This window comes from Diorhabda carinulata, chromosome 7 (assembly GCF_026250575.1).
Source record: "Diorhabda carinulata isolate Delta chromosome 7, icDioCari1.1, whole genome shotgun sequence".
Taxonomy (NCBI): domain Eukaryota; kingdom Metazoa; phylum Arthropoda; class Insecta; order Coleoptera; family Chrysomelidae; genus Diorhabda; species Diorhabda carinulata.
Window position 1 is genome coordinate 8,677,906 of NC_079466.1, and position 26,185 is coordinate 8,704,090.

General features: G+C 32.1%; 3 protein-coding genes across 7 annotated transcripts in view; 1 reads left to right on the forward strand and 2 right to left on the reverse strand.

Annotated features, from left to right (window-relative positions):
- Positions 1–1,207: 1,207 nt before the first annotated feature.
- LOC130896651 (growth arrest and DNA damage-inducible proteins-interacting protein 1) lies at positions 1,208–8,443 on the reverse strand. The gene is made up of 3 exons (XM_057804880.1): positions 8,224–8,443; positions 6,472–6,902; positions 1,208–1,518 (listed from the first exon to the last, which is right to left on the reverse strand). Exons 1-3 carry the CDS (start codon positions 8,345–8,347, stop codon positions 1,264–1,266), a joined length of 810 nt encoding a protein of 269 aa, XP_057660863.1. The 5' UTR covers positions 8,348–8,443; the 3' UTR covers positions 1,208–1,263.
- The window catches only part of LOC130896649 (UDP-N-acetylglucosamine transporter), a 29,335-nt gene continuing 7,476 nt past the window's right edge, over positions 4,327–26,185 (forward strand). For 2 of the 5 annotated variants that reach the window (XM_057804874.1, XM_057804878.1), the window contains exons 1-5: positions 4,503–4,662; positions 6,696–6,795; positions 21,281–21,356; positions 21,421–21,540; positions 25,365–25,579. In XM_057804874.1, the coding sequence (XP_057660857.1) occupies positions 6,772–6,795; positions 21,281–21,356; positions 21,421–21,540; positions 25,365–25,579 (435 nt within the window). In that variant the 5' untranslated portion in view covers positions 4,503–4,662; positions 6,696–6,771. Of the gene's footprint in view, positions 4,466–4,502; positions 4,663–6,695; positions 6,796–18,433; positions 18,731–21,096; positions 21,189–21,280; positions 21,357–21,420; positions 21,541–25,364; positions 25,580–26,185 lie in introns of those variants that run through there. The other 3 variants (XM_057804875.1, XM_057804877.1, XM_057804876.1) reach the window with 3 other exon arrangements.
- Positions 9,554–21,031, reverse strand: LOC130896650 (peroxisome biogenesis factor 10-like). Its single transcript, XM_057804879.1, has 3 exons — positions 20,508–21,031; positions 18,164–18,406; positions 9,554–9,919 (listed from the first exon to the last, which is right to left on the reverse strand). The coding sequence occupies exons 1-3, from the start codon at positions 20,769–20,771 to the stop codon at positions 9,587–9,589; spliced, it is 840 nt and encodes a 279-aa protein (XP_057660862.1). The 5' UTR covers positions 20,772–21,031; the 3' UTR covers positions 9,554–9,586.

The window sequence follows — 26,185 nt, forward strand, 5'->3', positions numbered from 1 at the left end:
TTCTTTTAATGCCTTTTGATTCAGTTAATTTACCGCTGTTCATTTCTTCGATTACTTCGTTAACTCGAGCAGGAGTCCAAGGTTTCTTGATTGGATCGTTTTTTCTTCTTTCACTGTAAAATTGTTTGTTGAAGAGCACTTTTGCTTCCAAGTGAACTGTATCGTTTGTTACTTCTATAATATCATCGCAATAATCACCCATGTTTCATTAATGTACACCTGACAAATTTTAAAACAATTGTACTTTTTTTAGGTTATGTGCAATTGTGAAATTACCGCGTTCGGGTGTTTTGATTAACTCATATTTGGCAAATTGTAAAATGTATGAAACTAAGTAGGCCGAATGAGATACATATATTGCAAATCGTGTTTTGCCGGCGATTTACAAGAATCACGTTTTGTCGTTTTGTAAAATGCCTTTTATCAAATGCCAGAATTTGCATTGCATCTATAACATGAATAACACATATTGAAGGAAAAGTATATTGGATAATGTTTGCTACTCACTTTTGAAAGGTTATAGTAATTAATAATTATCTAATTTTCACACTCTTCTAAACGTTTGAATTATGTAATTATCGCTAGGCGCCTTCTGAATTGAGCTTCGTAATGCACGCTCCTGATTAACCTGGCAAAGCCGAAAATTAATGTTCATAATGTTAAATTGACTGTATATCTTGTTTCATTCTGAAAGCAACTGAGAAGTAGGAAAGAATACTTTGGAACGATTGCATGTTTCACATCTTTATTGAAATTTATTTGAGAAATTCTGCTCTTCCATCATAAACTCTTCGAATCTACAACTCATTTTATGAGGTATATAATTTAGAGCAGTAAAAATATAGAAATTAATGTGTTGGGAGACATTAAAATTTGCTATACTCTGGACGTTACAATTTTCAGGAAAATATTTTTTAATTTAATTATCATTATATATTTTCAAATATGTGATGTTGCATACAGTTCTTCCATTTTGAAACAACCTTGTAACATTATGAGTACCCAGTAATTATTAATCATAAGCATATGATTTTCTTGTGCAGTTCAAACCTGAATTATTGAATACTCTGTAAAATAAAAACAAGAGAATTAATTTAGTCAAAATAGACAGATTTGTAAAAGGAAAATTCATTCCCCATTCTCTAGTCAATCGTTTGTACAACAATATAAATATTTCACATTAATCAATAGATGATCAAACTAAATATTTTGGAAGTAACCAATATTTTATTCTAATATAGTTACAAAAAGATATTTGTGTATCTATTCTTTCTCTGGTACAATTTTTTCAACATTTGTAGTTTCTTTGTCATCTACTAAAACACTTTTATCAGTTTCATAAGTTTTCAAAACCTGGTTCATCATCTTTGCTTCTTTTTGTTTCCTTTTCTCTGCTTTCATTGCTTTTTTCTGTTCTTTTTCTTTCTTTTCCAACATTTCCTTAAATTTGTCATCTTTTGGATCAACAGCATATCCAAAGTGTCTTTTAACTTCTTCAACGAGTCTTTCTTTCCTTTCCTGAAATCAATTATTAATTGAAATTCCTGCCAACAGTTCATTTGATTAGCTTCAATATATTATTAAATGGAAAGAAAACCAAACTACCTATATTCTCAAGCAAAATTAGAGTTTAATTCAAATTAAAACCTCACATTTTTTTTAAATTTGAGCCACATTTTGAACAAATGAATCTAAGAGATAGCTAATATAAATTGTAGGACGGATTTTATAAAGCTTGTGTCAAGTCTGGGGTCCTCCGTGATTGTATGAGGCTAGTAGCTATTAATTACACTAGGCAACAAAAAAATTTATTTTTTCTTCATGGAGAAGATTATGTGATTCGTAATTCTTATAGAACAAATAAAGAAGAAATGTGAAAAAATATCACATTTTTGTGAGAAATTAATTTATTGTTTTGAAAAATCTTAAGTATTTATCCAATTGAAAACAGTATTTGCTAGCATTGCTATTTATCATTTCCATTGGAAGCGCTTTCAATTGAGGCGCCTCCATGCTCTTCACTTAAAGCACCTATTCTTTATTTATTTATAATCTGCATTGGGAATTTTTTTATGAGATCAGAATATTGGGGCAATCTGTAGTTACCCAAAAAAGTTTCATTATGTTTGACAAACGCCATCCAAGCTTCTCTTTCATTTTCATCTAAGTCGGTAATGAATGCCAGATCTCAATTTAATTTTTTGACGTCGGGTCCAACACCTTCCTTTATTTTAGCGTCACTCAAAAAAAGAAATTTCGTTTTGAAATTTAAAAGCAGTTCCATCTTTGTCAATGGCTGTTAAAAAATTGTTGATTAGCCCTAATTTGAGGTGTAAAGGTGGTAATATTATATTATTAGGGTTAACTAAAGGTTTATTTTTCACATTGTTTTGCAAAAGAACGTAAACAATTCTTGCCAGCCATATTGCTCTTTCATAATGTTCATTTCTCTCTCGGCTGTTTCACTCTCATAAAAAGTAACATTATTTCTTGTAGCTAGTTTGTAGTCCACACTGATGAACTATTGGTGTTTGCTGTATTCTATCTTTTCTAACACTAGTTTTATATGTTTATTTTAAAAAAGCTCCTTAAGCTAAAGGTAGTGATGGAAATTTATTTTCATTATGAAGCAGTACATACAGCCTTTAAGAAATCAATGAAGGGTCTCCATTCCTCCGACTTATGTTCATAACCCAATTTTGTCATCAAGCCCTCAATGTCATCACAGTACACTAAGTTATTCTCTTTAGAGTAGAAATCAGCATATGAGCTGTGACGTTCAAGTTCCACTGTTTCAGTCTTGAACTTAACACTCCAGCTTGTTCTTTGCTAAATCCAAATGTCTTATGAGATCATTAAGTTCCAATTGGTTAATTAAATGTGGTGCTTGAAAACTGTAATTTATATTTTAATTTCTTCGTTTTCAGAACTGCTTGAACTTTCTTCAACACCATAAACTGGAGAAGGCAAAGAAACTTCTTTCGAATGCGAGATTGTTTTTGTTACAGAAAACACCTCCGCGTATTTTACCATATGCTTCGATTTCCTCGAAAAGTCTTTGATATTTGTCAAACAAATTGTTGCGCCATATAAATAGTTTAACTAAGTTGGAATTTTTGGAATCGTCGGTGATATTCATACTGAACAAACTGCAATATCACTACACCAACAAGGTAAACTGTTTGGTGTAGTGGTATTGAAAACAGTGTCTTCACTGTTCAGCACTGGTTTACCAAAAGGCATTACTGAATATTGTCCATTAACCAACGGGTCAAATTTCTGTTACATGAGATACAGCAGATGTGTGTGACCCAATATTTATCCTGGTTGCGAATAACCAGGTTAAAATATGCACAATAGCACACCTAAATTAAAGGTATAACAGCCTTTTTGTTGGCTTTTAGGTGTATATTCACCGCAAAGTGTAGAATTGCATTTTACATGATTCAGCTGTCTAACTGCCACGGTGACTTCGCGAAAATAATTGATGCTAACTCTGAGCTACTTATAGAATTAAACAAAAACAATTTTAGACACATGAATGATAAAAACTGATATTTTTCTGTTAACTTTTGTGGTGCTACCATCACAATTTTTGTTTATAGGCTTCCAATTGAGGAGCAATAGTTAAAGAAAATTTGAAAAAATTTTTGAGCTCAAATCGAACATTGCGCGTCAGCGCTTAAAGGTAACCTTTATGTATTTGCATTTTTTGGCGTTATAAAAAATACGTAGATCATAATTTTTGCTTCATTGTTTTCTAATTAGGTGAAATTTGTGATAGTTAAATAATTTTTTTCATTTTTTGTTTTTCGTTTCTGAATTGTGGAATATATATAAAAACACATGTTTAAAAATTTTTTATCCATTTAATCTTAAATTTTTGGTAGTAAAATTATGTAGCCTATTATAATATTCTTATGTATCTCCTCTATTGACATTTTTTCGCGAAAGTTATGTGTAAAAAAATATTCGTAGTAGAAATCCGTGGATAACATAACACTGGAAAAGTTTTAACAAAACAATTAATGATAATTCACCCAGCAAATATCCTACTAAAGCAATCACACACAACAATTGGAATTTTCATATTTTAAAAAAATTGGAAATGTCAGTGCGAAATATATCTTAAAGTAATATTTTTTTTAATATAAAAATTTGAACAATAGAATGAATATATGCAATTTATTATACAGGTGAAAGAGTTTACCAATTGAATTTACTTAAAGACAAAACATATAAAATATTATTAAAATGTCTTTATGGTGCCAACCTCGTATATTATAATTTTCTATCCTATTTCTTTAAATAGGATTCAGGAAACTTAGTCGAGTATTTACACTTCAGATAAACTGAAGATTATTTGTTAGGTATGAAGCAAAAATACTTTCACAAATCTACATTGAAAGAAATGATAATAAACTACTTTCACCTTTATGTATATTTACTTGCGAGGTTCTCGGAGGTTAGTTGAATTTTAAACAAGTTTAACAATTTTTTATATCTATTGGCTGTTTTTCTTTAGTTGAAAACATTTTATTCTGGTAGTATTGTTTATTTAATGATAATTTGGATTATTTATTATTTTTATGAACATAAAGCTTGTAAAAATAATCAGAGTAATTGCAATCTCAAGTGAATAATTACAATATTGTAAAGTTGGTAAGTTGATAATTTTACTAAAAAGTCATGTTCGACAAATGATCCTAGCCACCGTTTTTCAGTGATTACGATTTAAGCATCACATTCTATACACTATATCCAGAATGTATCTCTACCATTTGTAATTGATTAGTAATTAGGAACCTCATCTATCAAGAATGGGAAACCTAATAATGTAACAATGTGAACTGTACCTAGGTAATAGAATACAAAACAATGAAACCTACATAAAAAGAATTATGAGTAATTGCTGACTGTCACGTTAATTTAAAGATGATGTGGTAAACAAGAATGCTACCTTGTTTGTGTTGCTACTAGAGCCACTGGTGGCTTCAACATATAATCCTAGTTTAAAAATGTTTTTTTACAAATATACAATTCTCTTGAAGGGATATTTTGTATTTTGGAAATTTATGTCTTTTTTTCAACACAAAACGGAACTGTACAATGCATCTTTGGTATCGTCACTTGTACCATTAGCTTAGTAGAAAAAATTTATATCTAAATTATTTTCTCGCACTCGGGATAACGAATTTTGACTGCTGTACTTTAAGATCTCTTTGCCAGTGACGCCAACTTGTGAGTATGAAAATGTTAGCACCCTCGGAGACTAGTAATAATAGGACACATTGCACGGTTTGACTTACCTAGAGCCCGGATCTCTATTACATTGAATTTTTGTGGAGAGAGCTTGATAGTAATGTCCGTACTTGTGGTCCATACTCTCGAGAAGAAATGTGGAATGCTTTAAAAGTTGGAACAATATGTCACGACACTATCAACAAATTGATTGCGCGTATGTCGAAAATTGTGAAAAACGTCATAGAATGTAAAAGAGCACGGACTGTTAGTATTTCTTTACGCTTTTCAAGTATATTGATTACCAAAAATTGTGATATTGGATGATTTAACAGTTCAATTAAACACATAATATTTTATTGGAATTTTATTTAATTTTCCTACTTTAATTAAGGTGATCTTAATCTTTTGGTCTGCAGTGTATATGGATCTTGTTATGAGATTTTATAAGGATAAACAATAATGAAGATATTAATTGACTTCTTTGAATATCCCAGTATCTATCTTAATTCCATCACAAAGTCAACTCATTTTTTTTTTCTTATAAACAATCCATTGCGACTTAATTCATGACATTTGTGTATAGAGAATATTATTTGAAAATTCAGCACTTAGATTCATTTGAAATCATATTTGCAGAAAATGATCTTATAACAATTAAAAAACAGACCATCCTAATACAAAACCTTAACAAATTAAACTTGTTGAAGTTTTAAAAATAAAGTTTTTAAAATTCAAAGATACCTTTAAAAAATGTATTATGAAAAGGTGAATCTTCATCAAATTATTGTTAATTAATATGTTCTGTTTTTTATTATGAATCTTAAAATATTTATATGTCTAGAATGTGCTGCATAGACACTATGCACTACTGCTTATTATACAGTATCTATTAACATTTCTTAGAGCCATACTTGAGACTCACTTTATATTGACATATAGAAAGATTATTTTGAAAATTGTCACAAAGTTTGGTCATATAACCAAAATTCAAACCAAAATACAGCAATATAAGTACAGAAGCTATATCAGAAAAATGTTGAAAATAACAAATATAGAAAATATCTTATAGGGCAGCATTAAAAAGGTAATTGAAAATATGTTTCAATTTTTATCAAATATCATAATAAAAACCAAGAAAAGCAAAAAAGGATAGTATCTCATGCAGGAATTTAAGATTGTAAAGGTTAAAAACTTATAATTTATGCTGAAATCAAAATGATCTATTACCTTAGCACTTTTTGCTTCCGCTTCTTTTTTGGCAATTCTATCAAACAAGTCTTGTTTCCAATATTCTAACTTTTCCATCTTTTTAACAATTTCTTGTTGTCTGGCTGCAACATTTTCCTCTTTAGCTTTTCTCAATTTCTTTGCTTGCATAATCATGTCTGGTATTGTAGATGGATATTTAAGTTTCTCATATTCTTTTGCATCATCTAATTCTTCTTTTATAGGCCAACATAAAGAAGGATTAATTCCAGAAGCTTCACCATATCGTCCATAAGTTCTTCTAAGATATTTCAGGCTACCATGGTGAAAGAACTTAGGCTCAGGGTAAGGATTTTTATTTAATAATATATTTCTGTCTTGCTCTCTAAGACGAGATTTATTTCTACTTTGTTCAATTTTTTCTTCACGCAATTTTGCTTCTTCACTTATGTCTATAAATAAAAAAAAATCGTAAGAATTGAAATTATATTAAAAATGGTGAATTATTAATAATTAGCTTAAAAAGGCATATTAGCTCCACTTAGTAGACTGGATATTGCTGTTCTGGAAGAACAATGATGTAAATGCAAATATATGTTAAATAGAAATAAATTCAGAAAACTATGTGAAAAATCATGAATAATCAAAACAAACAATGGGGTAAGACACAATTACATATTAATTTTACTGTTATACACATTAATCCTCAATGATGCTATATAACAAATAAAGACCAGTTTAAAAAGCTATAATGTAGGCAATGGAGACAAAGTTACACTAACAGAAATATGCTAAGATGATTAGATTCCCATTTTTGCAGAGGAAGAAATATCAATAAATCAAAATCTTGAATTACTCAAAAAAACAATAAAAAAATTCAGTATGAACATAAACATAGATAAAACTAATAAATTGATCATAAGCACAGAAACAAAGACAAACGACATCAAAATAGGAAATAAAATTTTGGAAGAACTACTTGATGAAAAAAAAAACTCAACCAAACATCTTACACACCCACAAGGAAAGATAGACATAATTAAGTATAAAAAACGCATCCCATGACCACCATAGGGTACTTGTGCATTATAGTCTGAATATCAACTATTTTTACCTTCCTCAATGAAACATAAAACAACGTCACATAATTCAAATGCACTCAAAAGGAACATAATAATAGTTGTGTTTCGTGCGACAATTATTCATATGTTATTTCTGAAAAAACCTGGGTTGACCCCACTTGATTGAAACAGCATTCCTTAGATAAAATAGCTTTACAAGTCCTTCTGTTCTATTTATCCAGAGGCGAAATTTTCATGAAATCGCTGAAAGAACTAACAAGGAACAATTTACGGAGAAACAATGGCGTATATGCACTTAAATGTTAGAATTAGGGTGATTAAAAACTAATCTTTGGAAAATAAAAGTTAAGTATATATTCCACAATCTTCCACTTAACCATTATTTTATATTATATGTTTTATACTACTACATTTTGTTTTTTTGCTCACCTATAGAATTGAAATTTTTGCATTTACGTTACTATTCTTCGATACAAACTTCTGTTCTATTTCTACGACATTGGATATTAATTTATATATTTAATAAAAAAATGGTATTCTTATGTATTCAATCAAGTTATTTTGGCGTTCAATAGATATTAAATGTACAATTTATTATGATTATTATATCAATAACTTTTGAGAAAGATTTAAACAAACATGTCTAGAAAGAATAATTACAATCATAAATTTTCTTAATTCGATTACTTACAATCACTGGTACTTAAATTGGATTCTTTTTCTAACTTTTCAAGATTAATTTGAGTACTACGATAACGAATGTTACATATCTTTTGTTGCTTCAAATAACTATTTATAATTCTTTTAGAAATCATTTTTTTCTTTCTAAAATTTCACACAAATAAAGAAACATAACCTAAAAATTTAGAATCTTCTTTTCGTAATGAAGCATGCGCATGTGAAACAATGATTTATCCAGGGAGCTTTTAAAATAAATAGTGAAATCAAATATTTGTATACAAATTTGATGGTTAATTGTAACCAACAAGTTAATTTAATCTTATTGTATAAAAATTATTTTTTCTTTATTCTTTTTTGCATTTTAACGAGGCTAAATAGGTTCTTCCCCTAAAAATATATGTATATGATTACCCAGTTACCGAATATTCTAGGTTCGTTCCAACCCATCAAAAAACCGATCATGGTACAATGACTATTGTACGCAATATAGATTACGTCCTCCAACCGGGAAGTTACCGTTATACGAACGATTCTGTTTTGTGTTCTAACCAGCTTAAGTATCGTTTTTCATCAGTTTCCGGGGCGGCCTTTCCAATACTTGGTTAATAGCAAGTACTGTTAAAAGAACCGTTCATAGCCGGATATTGCGACGAAAATATCTATAAACGCTTCCAATAACGGTCCAGATTAGCAGGTTTGAACAAACCTTTTGGAACTAATTTAAAGAATATTATATGGCCTTGGAATTGCTATAAAATTAATAATTTATAAGAGGAAACGAGAAGTTTTCAGAGTAATTTAAAAGAATGTCAAAATTTTAAGTGTATAGTTAACGACCTGGATTTCTGTAAAATCCTTCGTGTTTGTTCAGCGTTGGATTAAGAAGTAGTGGGGCCTGAGATTGAAATTGACCCACTTGAGGAAATAAAAATCAGCTCGAAATTTTTTAAATTAAACATAAATTATAAGTAGAAATAAATCAAAATCTTATTTCATAAACTATATAAAATTTTTATTTAAAAAACTTGCTTCTCGATTTAGTTGTGACAAAATTTTCAATTATCTCATCAAAATCCATATTCTGTAATATCTCTTTTTAAATGCACAGTATTTTTAATGGATATAATATTGCTTTTAAAATAAATGATCAAATAGGAATTTTGCGGAGCACTTTCCTGCTCGGGAACTGTGGCTTCAGTTCCCCCTAGACCCTCCCCAAATTCAACGCTGTGTCTATTAATAAATAATGTATAACTACTGGAGTGTAACAATATAGTTTTAATATGTAACGCTGAAACTAATGAGAGTTGGGGTAGTGCTGACATTCGAATAAATAAACATTTTTTTAAAATTAATGTATTTTCTCTAATATATTATACAAAATTTTGTAAAAAGACGATTCTACTAGGTTTAATTTCTTCTCTGCAAATTGGACAATTTTTCTGGTATTGTAAACCTTCGTATATACAATTCCAGCAAAAAATATGGCCACAAGGAGTAGAACAGGCGGACTTAATATTTTCTCCACACAAAATACAACCTCTTTTAGAAACATAGATCTCTGGTTCAGATCCTGATACATCATTACCATTTGTTGAGAACAATTTTAAAACAAAATTTAATAGAACATAAAATAATGATAAGTTGCCCAAAATATAAAAACTACCAACAAAAGAGTCATCCTTCATCCACTGTCTTAGTAATGCCTGGAAAAGATAAGTAAATTTAAAAAGGGAAATTTCAAATGCTTTATTTTAAACTTCAATGTAATAAGAGCAAGTTAATTGATTTTCTTTTCTTTTTAGAAATTCAGGTTCTTCTTCCCATTTTGTTAGGCATAACAGGTTAAGTCAAAGTTGATTTCATTGTATAGCTTATGATAATCTGTTAGAAATAAAGTAAACAAATAAAACATGTCTTGAATTTTACGTGAAACCCAAAAATACAATGTGTCTATTGATCGTTTTTTAGATATAAACTATATTTGTAATTGTGAGACCAATCATCACATATGGGGCAGTTGTTTGGAGTACTAGAACTAGTCTGTTTAACTACGTGGAACAATCTCTTGAAGGTACAAATAAGTGATTCTCTCACATCTCTACTTGGTACTGAAAAGCGTGAAGGGAAAAAATCACTCAGAATGTTCACAGATTGAATCAACAAGGAAAAATCCCTACTCAGAATGAAATACCAAAAAAGTTTAGCTTTGAGAATAAATTCACCTCAAAACTAAGCTGTAGAAGTAAAGGATCAAAACACCATATGAAAAATGAATAGAAATGCCATGAAATGGTGCACGGACGGCTCTAAAGCAGCAGACAGAACTGGAATAGGTGTGTACAGACCCAAAACCAAACACTATGAAAGTATGGGCAACACGCCAAGCATTTTTCAAGCAGAAATGTATGCAATTGAAAAATATCTCCTGTTTAAACTAGATAGGAACTATCGCAAACAGATAATCATCTTCTTGTCCGATAGTCAAGCAGCCCTTAGAGCTTTAAGCTCTAATATCATAAAATCCAAACTAGTTTGGGAACGCCTGGGCAAGTTAAATGAACCGGAAAAGGAAAAAAAGTAAGCCTGCAATGGTTTACGGGACAAACAAGAGTGGAAGGAAACGAAATAGAGAACAGACTAAATCAGGGGCAGACAAACCTTTCTGAGGACGTGAATACTTCTGTGGTATCAACTACAGAAAGTAGAAAAAGCATTGGAAAAGAAGGTAGATATTGTTAAAACCAAGTACTGGGACAACCTACAGGGGCTCAGATAGAAAAAGACTCTCCTGGGAAACTACAACCAGTGAAGATCTGCTGAATGTATCAGCCTAAGTTGAAGAGCCTAGGACATCTGAAAACGCTACTAGGGCACTCCAGAGCACTACACTTGGGAGCGTATGAAATAGAGGACGAAGATCTCTGGCAGCTACAACTATCCCGCATTTTTTACTTTTAAGAGGAGTGGGATTATAGATCAGCTATAAACATAAGGTTCCCCAGCAGTACCACAGCAAAAAAGAGAGAGACTCAATAGATCATTTAGGTCGCGGTGTATATGATACCCCAATATATACATCTATTCAAGGAAAGAAGAGATAATAAGAACAATTCCGAGCGTTATAGATAGATAGAACTGCCAACAGAAAAATAAAAGAGGCTAACGAAAAATGGTTAGGAGAAAAATGTCAATAGATAGAAGAGCAGGAACGGAGACATGACAGCTTTAACGTACATAAAAGATTCAAAGAATTTACCTTATACTAAAAGGAAAAGAAAGGTTGGAAAGTTGGTAGACAAGATGTGGGAAACCTACATAAAATTTTTTTTTTACTGATGATCGTCATGCAATGAACACTCTTAATCTGGATGGACCCGAGAAAATGGAAAGTGAGGTAATAAAAGCCCTAGAACAAAGGATGGAGAAGCAACAGGATGCGATGAAATACCGGTTGACTTTTTGAAAGTTATCAATGAGAACAATCTGAATATAGTATTAAACTTGTTTAATAAGATGTCCGATACAGGTCAAATTCCATTTGACTGGTTTATAACACTCCCCAAAAAAGCAAACTCCAAAAAGTACAACGAATATCGTCTGATAAGCTTAATTAGCCACACCCTGAAGGTATTCTTAAGAACTATTCATTCCAGAATAAGAACCAAATTAGAAGAGCGTATAGGTCATACACAGTTTGGATTCAGATGCGGCTATGGGACACGGGAGTGCCTCTTTGCGATGCAGGTCTTTATTCAAAAATGCCTAGATGTTTATGCTTGCTTTATCGATTAAGAGAAAGCATTTGACACTATCAACTTATAGAACTATTATATCGTTCAGGACTCGACACCAAGGATATTCAGATTATAAAAATTTTGTCTTGGAATCAAACAGAACATATCTAATATGGAGGACATGAAAAGTCAGGACATAGGCATTGCTAGGGGAGTTAGGCAGGGTTGCATTCTATCGCCTTTGCTGTTCAACTTGTACTCAGAGCAAATATTTATAGAGACACTGGAATAATGTGATAAGGGCATCAAAGTTAACCGTGTACCAATCAACAATCAATCCACCATGCGGATGATACTGTCTTTTTGGCAGATAATGGCGAAGATCTACAGATGATTCTCAATAGAGTAACTACGACAGGCGACAAAGCTGGTCTTAAGATCAACAGAAAGAAAACCAAATTTATGGTGATTTGTAAGAGAAAAATACAAAATGTAGATCTGTACATAGAAACGGATCCCATTGAGAGAGTACACCGCTTCAAATACTTGGGATATACAAGAAATGATGAATGGAACCCTGATTAGAGATTTTGAGCAACCGCAACCTGAGCATTGGTACCCGATGGCAAGCCACGAAATGTTACGTCCTCTCCACGCTGCTTTACGGTGTGGAAAGGTAGACACTAAAAGTAGCAACAATGCAAAAATTAGAAGCTTGAAATGTGGCTGTATAGACGCATTTTAAGAATATCTTGGACTGACAGAGTAACCAAAACGGAAGTACTGAGAAGAATGGCTAAAGATCTAGAATTGATTGTAACTATTAAGAAAAGAAAAGTCTCCTACCTAGGCCATATATTTCGGAATGAAAAATATGATTTGCTACAGCTTATCGTGGAAGGCGAGATAGCAGGTAGGAGAGGATTAGGTAGAAAGAAAAAATCCTGGCTGAAAAACCTACTCGAATGGTTCCAAATACCAGAAGCTTAGGATATAATTCATAAGTCTATCAAATGATGGTCGCCAACCTTCAGTAGAAGACGGCGCTGAAAAGAAGGAGGATAGATACATACACAAATACAGAAATCATTGTACTCATGACAATCACGTTCACGATCTTTCACGTTCCACTTAGTCTAGGCGTTATAATTATACACCCAAGTGGAATGGCTTGCGAGGCGTTTTGAGATAAATATTAACGAATGGCAAAACAGAAAAAATTAAACAAAAGCTTTAATAAGTTATGTTACAACTTGTAGGTAATTGAATTTTTTAGCGGATTAATGGTTAACTAATTTACATTGAAATCAAATCAAACTATCCTCTGCGGCGATAGTATAATAAAAAAAATCATGACAAGGGTCGTCGTGAACGTTAGTCATGAGGGACTATCGTAGTCGCTATGTGGAAGAGTATTTTTGGCGCCATGAAAGCTTAGTGGAATTCACCAATAGTGTTATGTATCTAGAGAGTCTTATGTTGATTTGTGACAACAGTTCTGATGAATAAGAGGAGGGGTATATTATCCCATGGAAGGATGTTTCACTGGAATCAAAATGCTCCTCACTGCATGTTATTCAATGGATTCTTATAATCTCCCTGGAGCTTGGATTTTTGTAAAATAATCGCAATCGAGAAATAATAATTTACGGAGATTAATAAAACTCGTGGGAGATTCGGTGCAAAAATTTTATACTAAAAATAATAAAATAAAAAATATAATTTTTGTCATAATAGATTTTAAAGTCCCAAAGAACGTATAAAATTAAAGAGAAATTATACAATCTGTATTCCTTTTCTACTGCTGGGTATTTCAAACATTTAACGCATTTATTCAAAGGTATATGTGGTATTCCTCCTGAATTGTCACAATTTGTTTGAAATACTGACGAGAATATTAATGGAATTATAAAATAAAACATATTCGTATCAAAAATACCGTTCACAGAAAAAAATTTGTATAGAAAGCATTTATGGACTTTTGCAATAATAGAAAAGTTCAATTAGATGGAAATCGGACGGCGGAAGAATTGTCGTTGATTTTAAAGGATTGGACTGTGTATATGAGAAGAAAAGAAGGTACAGAGTTCAAAGATACTACGGTCAAAATCATGTGGAAACAAACAAGTAAGCTGTTACAAGAAAAATATTATAAAGAAATGACATGTTATTATTGATCCATAAAAAAATGTATATTTCAACAAACGCTAGCTGCCCGCGATTCTATACGACGAAAGCTGCAATCAGATCCCTGTAAAAGGAAGCAAAATTCGACAGTAATGCGTAGAAATAACGAAAATGATACATCTATCGAAATGAAAATACCCCTTAAGGGCAACAGAAAATTATATCACATAGCTGTGGTAAAATTAGCTTGTTTTACTGAATTGTTTTGTATCACATTAAACGATGGTTCTGTAACAAATCGAGTTGAATATAACCCTGTATTCAGCAAGTCTTGCCAAGAGGATTCAAGAATGTGCACTGAAAGCAAATTTTCAATATTAATGTCCCGAGTGCATGTCAAATTGTCGATAATTTAATTTTCTCGAGTGCGCGAATGCGCACAAGAGGAAATTATGAGACAATTTGACATGCACGAGAGGGCATTTTGGCAGACTATTTCCTGAGAAAAATTTAATTTAAAATAAATTTAATTCTGTGTTTAAAATTTGTTATTCTTTAAATTATACCGTAGTTGACGATCATCATATTGGCATTGAATTGGTATCTACGGTAACTTATTGACAACAGTTTTGCTCGTGAAAAAATATTTCAAAATGAGTTTACATCCTAGACGAAAATTTATCGATAATTTGCACTAGTGCAGTATTATCGCTGAAATTTGATCGTTGCTAGGTAAACATAAAATATTACAGCTTTTTGGTTGGCTTAAATTTTTCGAAGGAAATAGTCAGTATTAATGTCCCGAGTGCATGTCAAATTGTCGATAATTTAATTTTCTCGAGTGCGCGAATGCGCACAAGAGGAAATTATGAGACAATTTGACATGCACGAGAGGGCATTTTGGCAGACTATTTCCTGAGAAAAATTTAATTTAAAATAAACTGCTGCGGCAGTTACTCAGCTTGCCAAGGTTGGGGTTTCAGAAAATCAAATTATGAAGGTTACCGGACACTCAAATCAGGCCTCGATAAAGAGTTACCTCCAAGTAAATAGTGAACACCACGAGGAAATTGTACAAAAAATGCGAAATGACAGTAGCGAAGTAACAATAAGAAGTGGTGGAAGCAGCATAGAAACACCATCGTCGGCCTCCAGTAAAGTTGTATATTCTAATTGCATTTTCAATAATTGTTCCTTTTCTTAAAATATAAAATTAAAACCAAATGATGTTTATTAATCCTAGACGAAAATTTGGCACTAGTGCAAATTATCGATAATTTGCACTAGTGCAGTATTATCGCTGAAATTTGATCGTTGCTAGGTAAACATAAAATATTACAGCTTTTTGGTTGGCTTAAATTTTTCGAAGGAAATAGTCAATATTAATGTCCCGAGTGCATGTCAAATTGTCGATAATTTAATTTTCTCGAGTGCGCGAATGCGCACAAGAGGAAATTATGAGACAATTTGACATGCACGAGAGGGCATTTTGGCAGACTATTTCCTGAGAAAAATTTAATTTAAAATAAACTGCTGCGGCAGTTACTCAGCTTGCCAAGGTTGGGGTTTCAGAAAATCAAATTATGAAGGTTACCGGACACTCAAATCAGGCCTCGATAAAGAGTTACCTCCAAGTAAATAGTGAACACCACGAGGAAATTGTACAAAAAATGCGAAATGACAGTAGCGAAGTAACAATAAGAAGTGGTGGAAGCAGCATAGAAACACCATCGTCGGCCTCCAGTAAAGTTGTATATTCTAATTGCATTTTCAATAATTGTTCCTTTTCTTAAAATATAAAATTAAAACCAAATGATGTTTATTAATCCTAGACGAAAATTTGGCACTAGTGCAAATTATCGATAATTTGCACTAGTGCAGTATTATCGCTGAAATTTGATCGTTGCTAGGTAAACATAAAATATTACAGCTTTTTGGTTGGCTTAAATTTTTCGAAGGGAATAGTCAATAGAAATCGACAGAAACGTTTGGCCTGTCAGATTATTAAAAAAATTGATGTCAAAAAGGGGCCCAAATATTAAAATCAACAGATTATTGCTAGAAATAAATCGTCACTGGAAATCCAAAGCTGATCACTGGTATGATAATATGCCCATTGGAAGAAATACTATTCAAAATTGTACAAAATCGTCTGCCGAAGCGATTAGCTTGAATACCAAAAAAATATTAATAGATTGACGCGGTTAGTCGATTGGCCAAAAGATCAATAGCTTATAAAAATTACGGGTCACAACAATGCCAATTCAATGAGACCGTACTTGAATATTGACGAAGAACATCATCAAATTATTAACAGCATGCGTATTGGAAATAAATCTTCATCAGTTACAGAAACTAACACGTCTGGATCTGCACTTAACTTTTCTAATTGTTCTATCGTTAATTGCACCTTTAAATAAATTGCTTTTGCTATGTATTTTTTCTATAATTAGCAAAAAATTTTTTATCCGAATAACCCTTAAACATTGATAATTGTTCATAAAAATGTTATAACAAATATAAAATTTTTTCGAACAATTATAATGTCCTTGGGTTATTACTACTAAAAACAGTATAAATTATACAGGGTGTTTTCCAAGTAATCTAAAATATTGTAGTGGGCACTCCTTTTTAAGACGAAGAGTTTTTATAAACATGTGTGATAAGTTTGGTAGTTAATGAGATACAGGGTATCAAACTGTTTTATTATTTTATTAGAAGCAACAAAATTTGTTTAACATGAAGGAAAAAGGGTACATTTCAGAGCATATGTTCAAAATGCGCACTTCCAGCCAAAATACAAGCATCCGTTCGATGTCCAATGGATTGCCTAATATGTTTGAACGTACCAGGATGGTTATGAATAACATTATAGCCTTGTATGATACGATGATAAGTTTAATATCGGACTTGTCTAAATGAGGGATTTTAGATATCCCCACACATAAAAATTCAATGGATTGTGTCTAGGTGATCTAGGAGGCCACGGGTGTGGAGATCCTCGTCCAATCCGATAGTCTGGAAAAGCGTTATTTAAAAACTCGCGTACAATCATTGCTAAATGTGGAGGAACACCGACAAACACGAACCACATGCGCCTTCTAATAAGGTATATATTTCAAAAGAGTTGGAAGTTCAGTTTCTAGAAAATGAAGATATGTCTAACAGGTCAACCATTTAGGAAGAAAAAGGAGTGTTGGAATCATGCTACAATTGTTGCATGTGGATTTACATCTGCCCATCTGTTGTCATTATGAGAATTCAAAATGCCAAGTCTTGAATAATTGGCTTTATCCGTATACAGAATATTGGAATTTTTGCGATTTTATTTATAATTTAAAATTCATTGGCAATATTGTTTAAAAAGTGGAGCAAATGTTAAACACCTTCTACGCGATAGGGATACCTACAAGAAATGATCTTGTAGAATATTTGCAACAGTTCTGTTACTAACAGTTACTTCATCAGCAATTTTCTGGCACTTTTTTCTAGATGTTGGTCAATAATTTAAAGAATCTGGTTTTCCAATTGTGGAGTTCTACATTCCTGTGCCATCTCATAATATTCTTTGATTTAGCAAGCGTTCCAGTCTCTTGTAAACGAATATGTATCTTAGTAAATGTATCATGGTAAGCATGGTAAGCGATTATTTGGCTAATGCTAGGCATTCATATGCCTAGCCTCTAAGGAGTTATCATTCGCTAGTCCATACAAAAAATGCATATTAACCAATTCAGTATTAATAAATGGACGCATAGTTGTTATCATAAAAAATCAGTATGATAAAAATTTCTCATTCGTATTTGCGTTAGTTTTTAGGTTTGACACAGTATTTGATAATATTATTTCAAAGGCCACTTAGAATAAGCATGTTCATTTATATTACTTCTATTAGTGTCACCAGGAAAATAAATTTCACTTACAGTCAAAACTTATTTATCACAAACAATTCAACACCCTGTATCTTATTAACAACAAAACTTTTCGTCTTAAAATGGACTGATGAAGCGCCCACTACAAAATTTCAGATTACTTAGGAATCACCCTGTATATCCATATGAAAAATAAAATTTGTAATAAACTTACATATTGTATACCAGTAATCCTGTTCGACACATTGTAATACCTCCCATCTATATAAAACAATGCGTTATGTATTCTCTTTATGGTTATTTTCTCTTCTTTTAACAGTTGAATACATTTTAGTAATAGTGATTTGATATCAGTTCTCAAGTCTTGGCAGGCACAAATTTTTTTTCTGGAATATGTTAAAAATCGATCCATCATAGGCTCACCTCCTACATGGAGTATTAACCATATCAACCCCATCTTGAAGACAACAAATATACAAAGAAATTTCTATACTATACAATAATATATTGTCTTTTATTAGAAAATTGGGAAAATGTGTTTATGGTGCTTGGTTGAATTTTGTAAATTATACAAAAATATGTATGTATATTTTAACCTAAATTTATAATATTCGCTAGAAAAAAATAATAGTTCAATGTTTTAGTAGCTTTTTTTAAGAAGATGCGGATCTCAGGTAATGGATTCCACCAGGGGAGCTGATGGGAGTCCTATAGCTGACCCACTAAACCACCATCTTCCATCATCTCCGTTCAACCAAGAACTATTGTGATATTACTTCTGGTTGGTGAATATGTCCATGTATGTTATTCAGTTTGTTCGTTTTCTATTATATCTTCATATCAAGCATCCATCTACATTCTTTTGCATAATGATTCTTAAGTGTAGTTGGCAACCAGTTGTCAACATTCTACCTTGTGCAGCATCACCTGGACGATATTGTCAGGTTTTAAGTTGCCAACAGTCTTCTCTAATTCCTGTCTGAGCCTCTCCATTGGTTACACGAGAAGAACGTGTGTTTGGCATTATCTGAGTCGTGTTCGCAATATGTACACTCAGGTGTTTGCACTTTCTTCATTTTGTGGAGAGACCGTCGGAAGTAGCCGTGTCTTGTCAGGAGCTGGGTACTGTAGAAGTTCACATTTCCGAACTTCCTTTCGGTCCACAGTCTAAGGTCTTTCGTCAATCTAAGGTCTTTCGTCAGCATCCATTCACCTGATTGTTCTTCTGTCCACCATTGTTGCCTTATCTGTGTTGCTCTAGTGGGTTTGATGGTTGACGTATCATGTAGTCTTATATCTGAGCTGCTTCTGTATGTCCTCTTACGTTCGAATGGCAGGAGGTCTAGATGGATTACACTCAGCACCACTAGGGCAGCCCATGTAGAGTCCGGTAGAAGCTCGCGATTTTCAGCGCATCTTGTCTCTGTACCATCATCATCGCTTTGCAATATTGCATACAGGAGAATCGAGTGGGTCGTCTCCATCAGTAGCCTTTGATTTTCTGACTGTAGTCCAGTAATGTTTAACATTAAGCGGCTCAAGGATGCTGTCCTTTCAGCAGACTTTTGAACTGTCTTCTGTATATGGTTCCAGAAAGACATCTTCGTATCTACAGTCACTTCCAAATTCTTTACTTCGCATTTAGACTCGTTTTCGTTTGTCCTGATTTTGATGAGTAGTTTTGTCTATATTCATTTTCTTATGAGAAACATCAGCTCAGGTGTTTCTGTAGCGAGTTAAAGTCCGTGATCTGTCATCCACCTCCCTACTTGTCTCATTGTCTAGTTCAATTGAAGCTGCACTAATTTTGTAGATTGTTTGGTGATCACAACTATCACATCATCAGGGTAAACAATGAGAAGCCAAGAGGCAAGACCAGTCTAAGCAGACTATCATATAGACCATTCTATAAATTCAGTCCCAGTATTGATCCTTGAGTGACCCCTGCAGTAATTTGTCTTGCCACCTGTCCTTCTGTTGTCTAGTAGATTATTCGCCTGTTTATCAGATAATTCTCCAACACTTGGCTCAAATAGTCTGGGATCCCAAGGCGGTCCTCAAATGCCCCTAGTTCCAAAAAGGTGTCGACCACCTTCTGGATTTCTCAGGTTGTTGATTGGCCCTTTCTAAAGCCAGCTTGCGGGTCTGAAAGGCCGCCTCTGTTTTGTATCCTGTTTGTTAGTCTTGGCCTCAATAAATATTTGAATAATTTACCTATAGTATTCAGTAGCTCAGTAGTCGCCAGGCCTTCGGCGTATTCGGATCACCTTTACACTTAGGAAACAGAACTAACCTCCCAAACTTCCACAAGTATTGAAGGTGCCTGTTATCAAAAATATGTTGTACAGGTGAAGGAAAATCTCCAGCTTCGGTATGATTATCAGTCTTCATGGCACTTGATGCCCTCATGAGTTTCTCTACATTGAACATGAAGGCAGTTAGAGTCTGGAGAGTTGTTGTAGCTTACCCATATTATAATTTAATTAATTAAATTAGAATTCTTTGGTTAAATAACATTAAAACACATGTCTAAATCATAATAGTTAAATTGAACTTACACTTTTTGGAGGTAATTGATTATTATTATTATATCTTATAGTTCCAGTATACTCTTCGCCTAATGTTTGTAAGTTTCCCATTGATGTCATAAAATAATACCAAATTGTAGATAAATAAGAAATTGAGGTATTAAACCTGTGATAGTTTCCAGATCCGATCAGTTTTAATAGTTCAGAAATTTTTTGCCCGGATTCCATAATAAATAATTCGTCTCTTTGGTTGAGACGCAATACATCGGCAACATTTGCTTTACTAAACCTCATTTTAAATATGATAACTTCAATATTAATATTTCCTTCATTAATTTACTTTTTAACCTAAATTTATATATGGCTATTAATTTTTAATTGTCGTCTACATCATTCATTTCTATTGGTCTAAATGGTATAAGCAAAACATATACATCAAAACCTCCTTCACAGTATGATTCTTGTATCATCTGTTTCGTAGTTACTACGATTAGACTTTTACGAAAGCAAGTATGCGACACAAAGGCGAATTATTATTGGTTTTATCTTGTGTATACGCCCCCTTTAAAACGTAGCCTTGTGTATATCAAATGTTATTTGTCATTCAAAATAAACAAAACAAAAACTGACATAATACAAATGGATTTGATCATACCAAAATGAGACGTGTCAACGTGTAAGGAAAAATACATTTCGATTTAGTTACTGAATGTAAGTGAGAGTATTTTAACCATATAAGATTCATTATATTCAAAGTTATCCAAAACTGCTAAGAAAATTCATATTATTTTCTATTTCCACAGAAAACTCCCCCTTTAACAAGCAGTGCCGCAAGTACAGAAAAATCTTCTGATTCAATTAAAATGCAGAAAAAGTCTGGTAAGAAATTCATATAAATCAGATTTACCTGTTATGAACTTAATTTTCATTTGCTTTTTCTCAGAAACAAACTCTACTCTAAAATATATTAGTTTAATAACATTAACTCTTCAAAATGCGGTGTTGGGACTGAGTATGAGATATGCTAGGACAAGAGAAGGAGATATGTTTTTGTCGTCCACAGGTAAGACTAGTTGAGTTCAATTTAAAATGCAGTTTAGAATTGATAGAATTGTTATTTTGATGCATGGTAAAGTTGGATTAATTTGTTCCACTGTTTCATACCTTTTAAACCAAATGTTATAAATGTTCTTAGTCTTATTCTGGAGGTCTATATTAGGACTTTCAATTTTCAAATTGGATGGCCAAAGTCAGACAACAAGGTTACTTAGGCCACACATTGTTTATTTAGAAAACATAAAGATTTGTACTGATATAGGTGACTTTGACTAACAAATAATTTTGTGTTATTATTTTAGGCTATTGGGTCTATAAGCATAACAATCTCTTTATAATAAAAGAAACTAAATGTTTTGTAATGATTTTAATTGCACAATAAAAGAAAATTCTTTGGAAAAAATATAATAGGAAATAGAATTACCATTCTTTGGTAAGAAAATGAAATAACATTTAGTATAAAAACAAGACATTCCAAAATGTAGCTAAAATAGGTTAGGAGGAGTATTTTTCAATTTTCGGTGTCTTAAAAAACCTCTCTTGGATGGAATAAGTGTTTCTATAATCTACAAAATCTCTTTTATGTACCAGATAACATTGTCTGACATGGCACTTCCACTGGAACAATCCACTAGGTGCAAGACATTTCATTTTATATTGCTTCACATTTTTTTGCATAATTCCACGATCTTGTCAGTATAAATATTTTTCCCAAATAAAAACAGAACAAACTTTCCGATTTTAAGTTGATTATTACATCCGATTCTTGTATTTTCTTGTGTCACACAAGTTGTGCGTCTTCGTATTCTCTTCCAAGTTCTCTCCAGTACTGGTTTGATTAAAAGCAATATTAACAGAGCTGTCGGAGTTACTGGATGTCGTCTAGGTAAGGCATGAAGAGATATTTATTTAAACATAACTAGGACTCTCAACTAGGTGTTTTTGAATGTCGCCGATTGAAATGCTTCTTCCAACTATTACATTGACTTTTTTCCTGAGTGTTTGTTCTTCTGGACCATTACATCACTCAATAAGTCGTTGACTAACTAAGAAAAACACATTTTTTGCCAAAAATCGATTTTATTCATCACTGTAATTTCCTTCAAGAGCAATACAATCATTCCAACGCTCCTCTAACTTCTCAATGCCGTGCTCGTAGAAAGATTTGTCTTTTGCCTCAAAATAGGCTTCAGTTTCAGCAAATGCTTCTACATTTGAGATAAATTTCTTACCGGCGATCATTTTTTTGAAATGAGTGAATAGCCAGTAGTCACTGGGGGCCATATCGCAACTGTAAGGTGGATGATCCAAGTGTAATTCATTCAATTTAAACATAGTTGCCATCGACTTGTGAATCAGTGCATTGTCTTGGTGAAGCAGTGCTTTTTTCTTTGACATATAGGGTCGTTTTTTCCATTCAAACGATCCAACAACTCTATGTAGTATTTGCTATTGATTGCCTCTCCATTTTGGAGATAGTTGATGAACAATATTTCAAAAGCATCCCAAAATACTGAAGTCATAACCTTCCCAGCTGATTGTTGTGCATTTGAATGCTTCCGACATGGTTCACCAGCTGCACTCCACTTAGATGATGATTCTTTTGATTCCGGATTGAAGTGATGGATCCATGTTTCATCCATTGTCACTTATCGACGCAAAAAATCTGATTTATTACGTGTAAACACGGCCAAACACTGCTCTGAATCACCAATAGTCTTCAAATCTAGGACCCTTGAACCACTTGCTCTTTGAGTGATTATAATGTTTTCCTTCTGGTTACCCTTCCATCCAAGTATCATACATATTTTTATATTTATTAACTATATTAGCAACCCCTTTTTGTGATGACTGTATTGCCTGGGTCGTCGGATAGGTTGGAATCGTCTTAATTCCAAATTCCAGAGTACTTTTTAATGACATCAATTGAAATAGCAGCCTGAATGAATCGTTGTGTCAGTCAGACTGTGGTATTTTTTTATCTTCCAGAAGTCAGTATTTGAGACATTGCATCCGACTTAATAAGTAGACCTGCTTGCAGTAATACCTGCTTCCAACGGCTCTTTAATAACGACCCATTATACTTAAAAAATAATACTAGATAAGTTCGAACAAAAGTAACATCCAAATATGGAACATATCTGTTAGATTTTGTAATTTCATGGAAAACAAATAAAAAAATCATAGATTCTAGTTATTCACCCACGACTAAAGTTTTTGAAGGTCAAAATTCCTCGGTTTTTATGATTTTGCTTTATTATTATTTTTTAAGAACTTAAAAACAATTGGTGTGCTGTAAATAATTTGGAAAATGATTATTATTATCATGAATTGTACATAAATAAAACAGATAATAAAAAATGGCCAAGGTCAACTAAAGTGGCTAAATTCACCCAACTTTGCGGGTATAATTTATGTATTTTTTTCTCAACCAAGAAATGAAAATTCATTAAAAATGTGCAAAACATTAATAAAGATAGTAGGAACAAGTTGAAGGTACTAATAATTTTAATCACATACATCATATCTTTCAGCATATTTCAGACCATTGTTATTATTAAAAAAAAATAATACTTTTTTCATAATCTAGACTCAAAATAAAAAAATTTTTCTAAACATTTAAGATGGTAATGCATTATTCTTAATATTATGATTATGTAATTGGATGTTGTACTCATTTTAAGGTAATTAATTGAGACCTTCAATAACTTGATGCTCTTGAAGGTATTGCTGTCATCAGTTTGGAATTGTTCAAATATGTTAAATGTGAAGGTGAATGAATGATTCAATTTGTTAAATCAATTTTGCAATTACATTGTTTAGATATTCTCTCATAAATCGAAGCAAATAACACGAATAATTTTATTAATTTTAAAAAGTTGTTCATTTAAAAATCCATTATGCTATTACTCAATATTATCATGAAACACTCCAATGCATATCCAACTTATTATTACTACAGTAAAATGTTAGCATACAAATTGAAAAATCTTCTGTATCTAAAGTATCGTAACTGCTAGTAAATGTATCTTACTGTATGTAATAGAGATATTGAAAAATACTAAAAAGAAAAATATTTCTGAGAAACTAGGTATGCTTCTGTTCCCTGAAATAGCAAATATTTCAGAGAATTTCCATTTTAGCTTCATTTCAAAGAAGCTTGGTAACTAGGTACACGTCTGTTCTGTAAATTACCATTATAGGTTTATTCCAAAAAGCTTGTAAACTAGATACATTTCTGTTCACTGAAAAAGCACTTAAATTTTGCCTATGTAAATCGAGGTTCCTACCTAATTTCATTGTCTTAATTAATATCTCCTCAGTTAACTGATATTCAGAAGGCTGCCATTATTGACAAATTGGAATATGGCTGGACTGAAAGGGTTAATAATTATGGTGTAATGGAAATTTTTTCTCAATACTTACCTGATAACTTAATATTGGTAAACATGATAACAAATGTCCAGTAAAATAATACAGTTAAAAAATTGCAAAAATCTGTCCCAAGACTTGTATGCTATTTCAATGAACAGAAGTGTAGTTCTACCCCATTATTTGAGAACAATATATTACTTTGAAAACAGAGATCGTACGGAATTTATTTTTTGTTTTGCATAAATTAAGAAAACAGTTATTCAATTTTAATTAAAAATTTCCTGCACAATAATTTGGTCAATTTATAATTTTTCCTTCCACTTTTTGGTAAATTATTGAAAGTTATGCTCTTTTTGTACTCTCCTTTTCCTGTTAATCCTTTTACTTCCAATAGATTAACAAAGTAACACCAAATAGAGACAGAACGCCATAAATCTTATATTTTGTTTGTTTCAGCTGTGCTGATGGCTGAAGTAGTTAAACTTGCTACTTGTATAGTCATTGTATATGTAGAAGCAGGGGGTGTAGTGAAATTATTTTATACAATAGATCAACAAATTATTAAACAACCTACTGATACTCTCAAGATATGCGTTCCATCTTTCGTATACCTTGTCCAAAATAATTTGTTATATTTATCAGCTTCGCATCTAGATGCTGCCACATATCAGGTAATTTTAATTTCATGTATTTGTTCTTGATTCTTTTATTCAATATAATAATATTGCAATAGCTTGAAGCCAACCACCTAATATAGTTTTCTATTGTGGTAACAATGGAGACATGTGTGATAGCCCAGATACTTATTTAAAAATACAATTGTTGTTTCCTGTAAAAGGTTTATGTCAAAGTAAAACACTTAAGAATGAAAATGTAAGTTTAGGGTTTATTTTGCAATACTTATTTACCGAACAGAACAACAGATCACAAAGTAAAGAGGCCTGGATCAATTACATATGCCGCTATATAGCCAGATCTAGGGGAGCGGTAAATAGCCTTAAGGGTATAGACAGTACTACTGTATGGTTTAAGACCTAATAAATCTGTAAAAAGTAGTAGAGGATCCTATGACTCAAGAGACTAAATTGGGATTTAGTAGGTATTGGGAAGGTATAGTTGAACGTCCAGATATTTAGAGAGGATGTAAAATAAGCACTAAAAATGTCTCTATAAATAAAACTAAAGATTCAAAAGTAAGGCAACTTTGTAAATGGAAAAATATCGTCATTTTGAAATACTTAAATGTGGCATATTATTATACAGATGGTACAGATTCA

Excerpts from the sequence above, each read along its gene's own strand:
- LOC130896651 (XM_057804880.1), bottom strand. The coding sequence starts at position 8,347 with ATGATTTCTAAAAGAATTATAAATAGTTATTTGAAGCAACAAAAGATA. Across the intron at positions 6,903-8,223 it reads CAATTTAAGTACCAGTGATT|ACATAAGTGAAGAAGCAAAA; the intron begins GTAAGTAATCGA and ends TTTTATTTATAG. Across the intron at positions 1,519-6,471 it reads CGGAAGCAAAAAGTGCTAAG|GAAAGGAAAGAAAGACTCGT; the intron begins GTAATAGATCAT and ends AATTGATTTCAG.
- LOC130896650 (XM_057804879.1), bottom strand. The coding sequence starts at position 20,771 with ATGAGGTTTAGTAAAGCAAATGTTGCCGATGTATTGCGTCTCAACCAA. Across the intron at positions 18,407-20,507 it reads ATCAATTACCTCCAAAAAGT|ATGGGGTTGATATGGTTAAT; the intron begins GTAAGTTCAATT and ends GTTGTCTTCAAG. Across the intron at positions 9,920-18,163 it reads GGATTACTGGTATACAATAT|GCATTACTAAGACAGTGGAT; the intron begins GTAAGTTTATTA and ends TATCTTTTCCAG.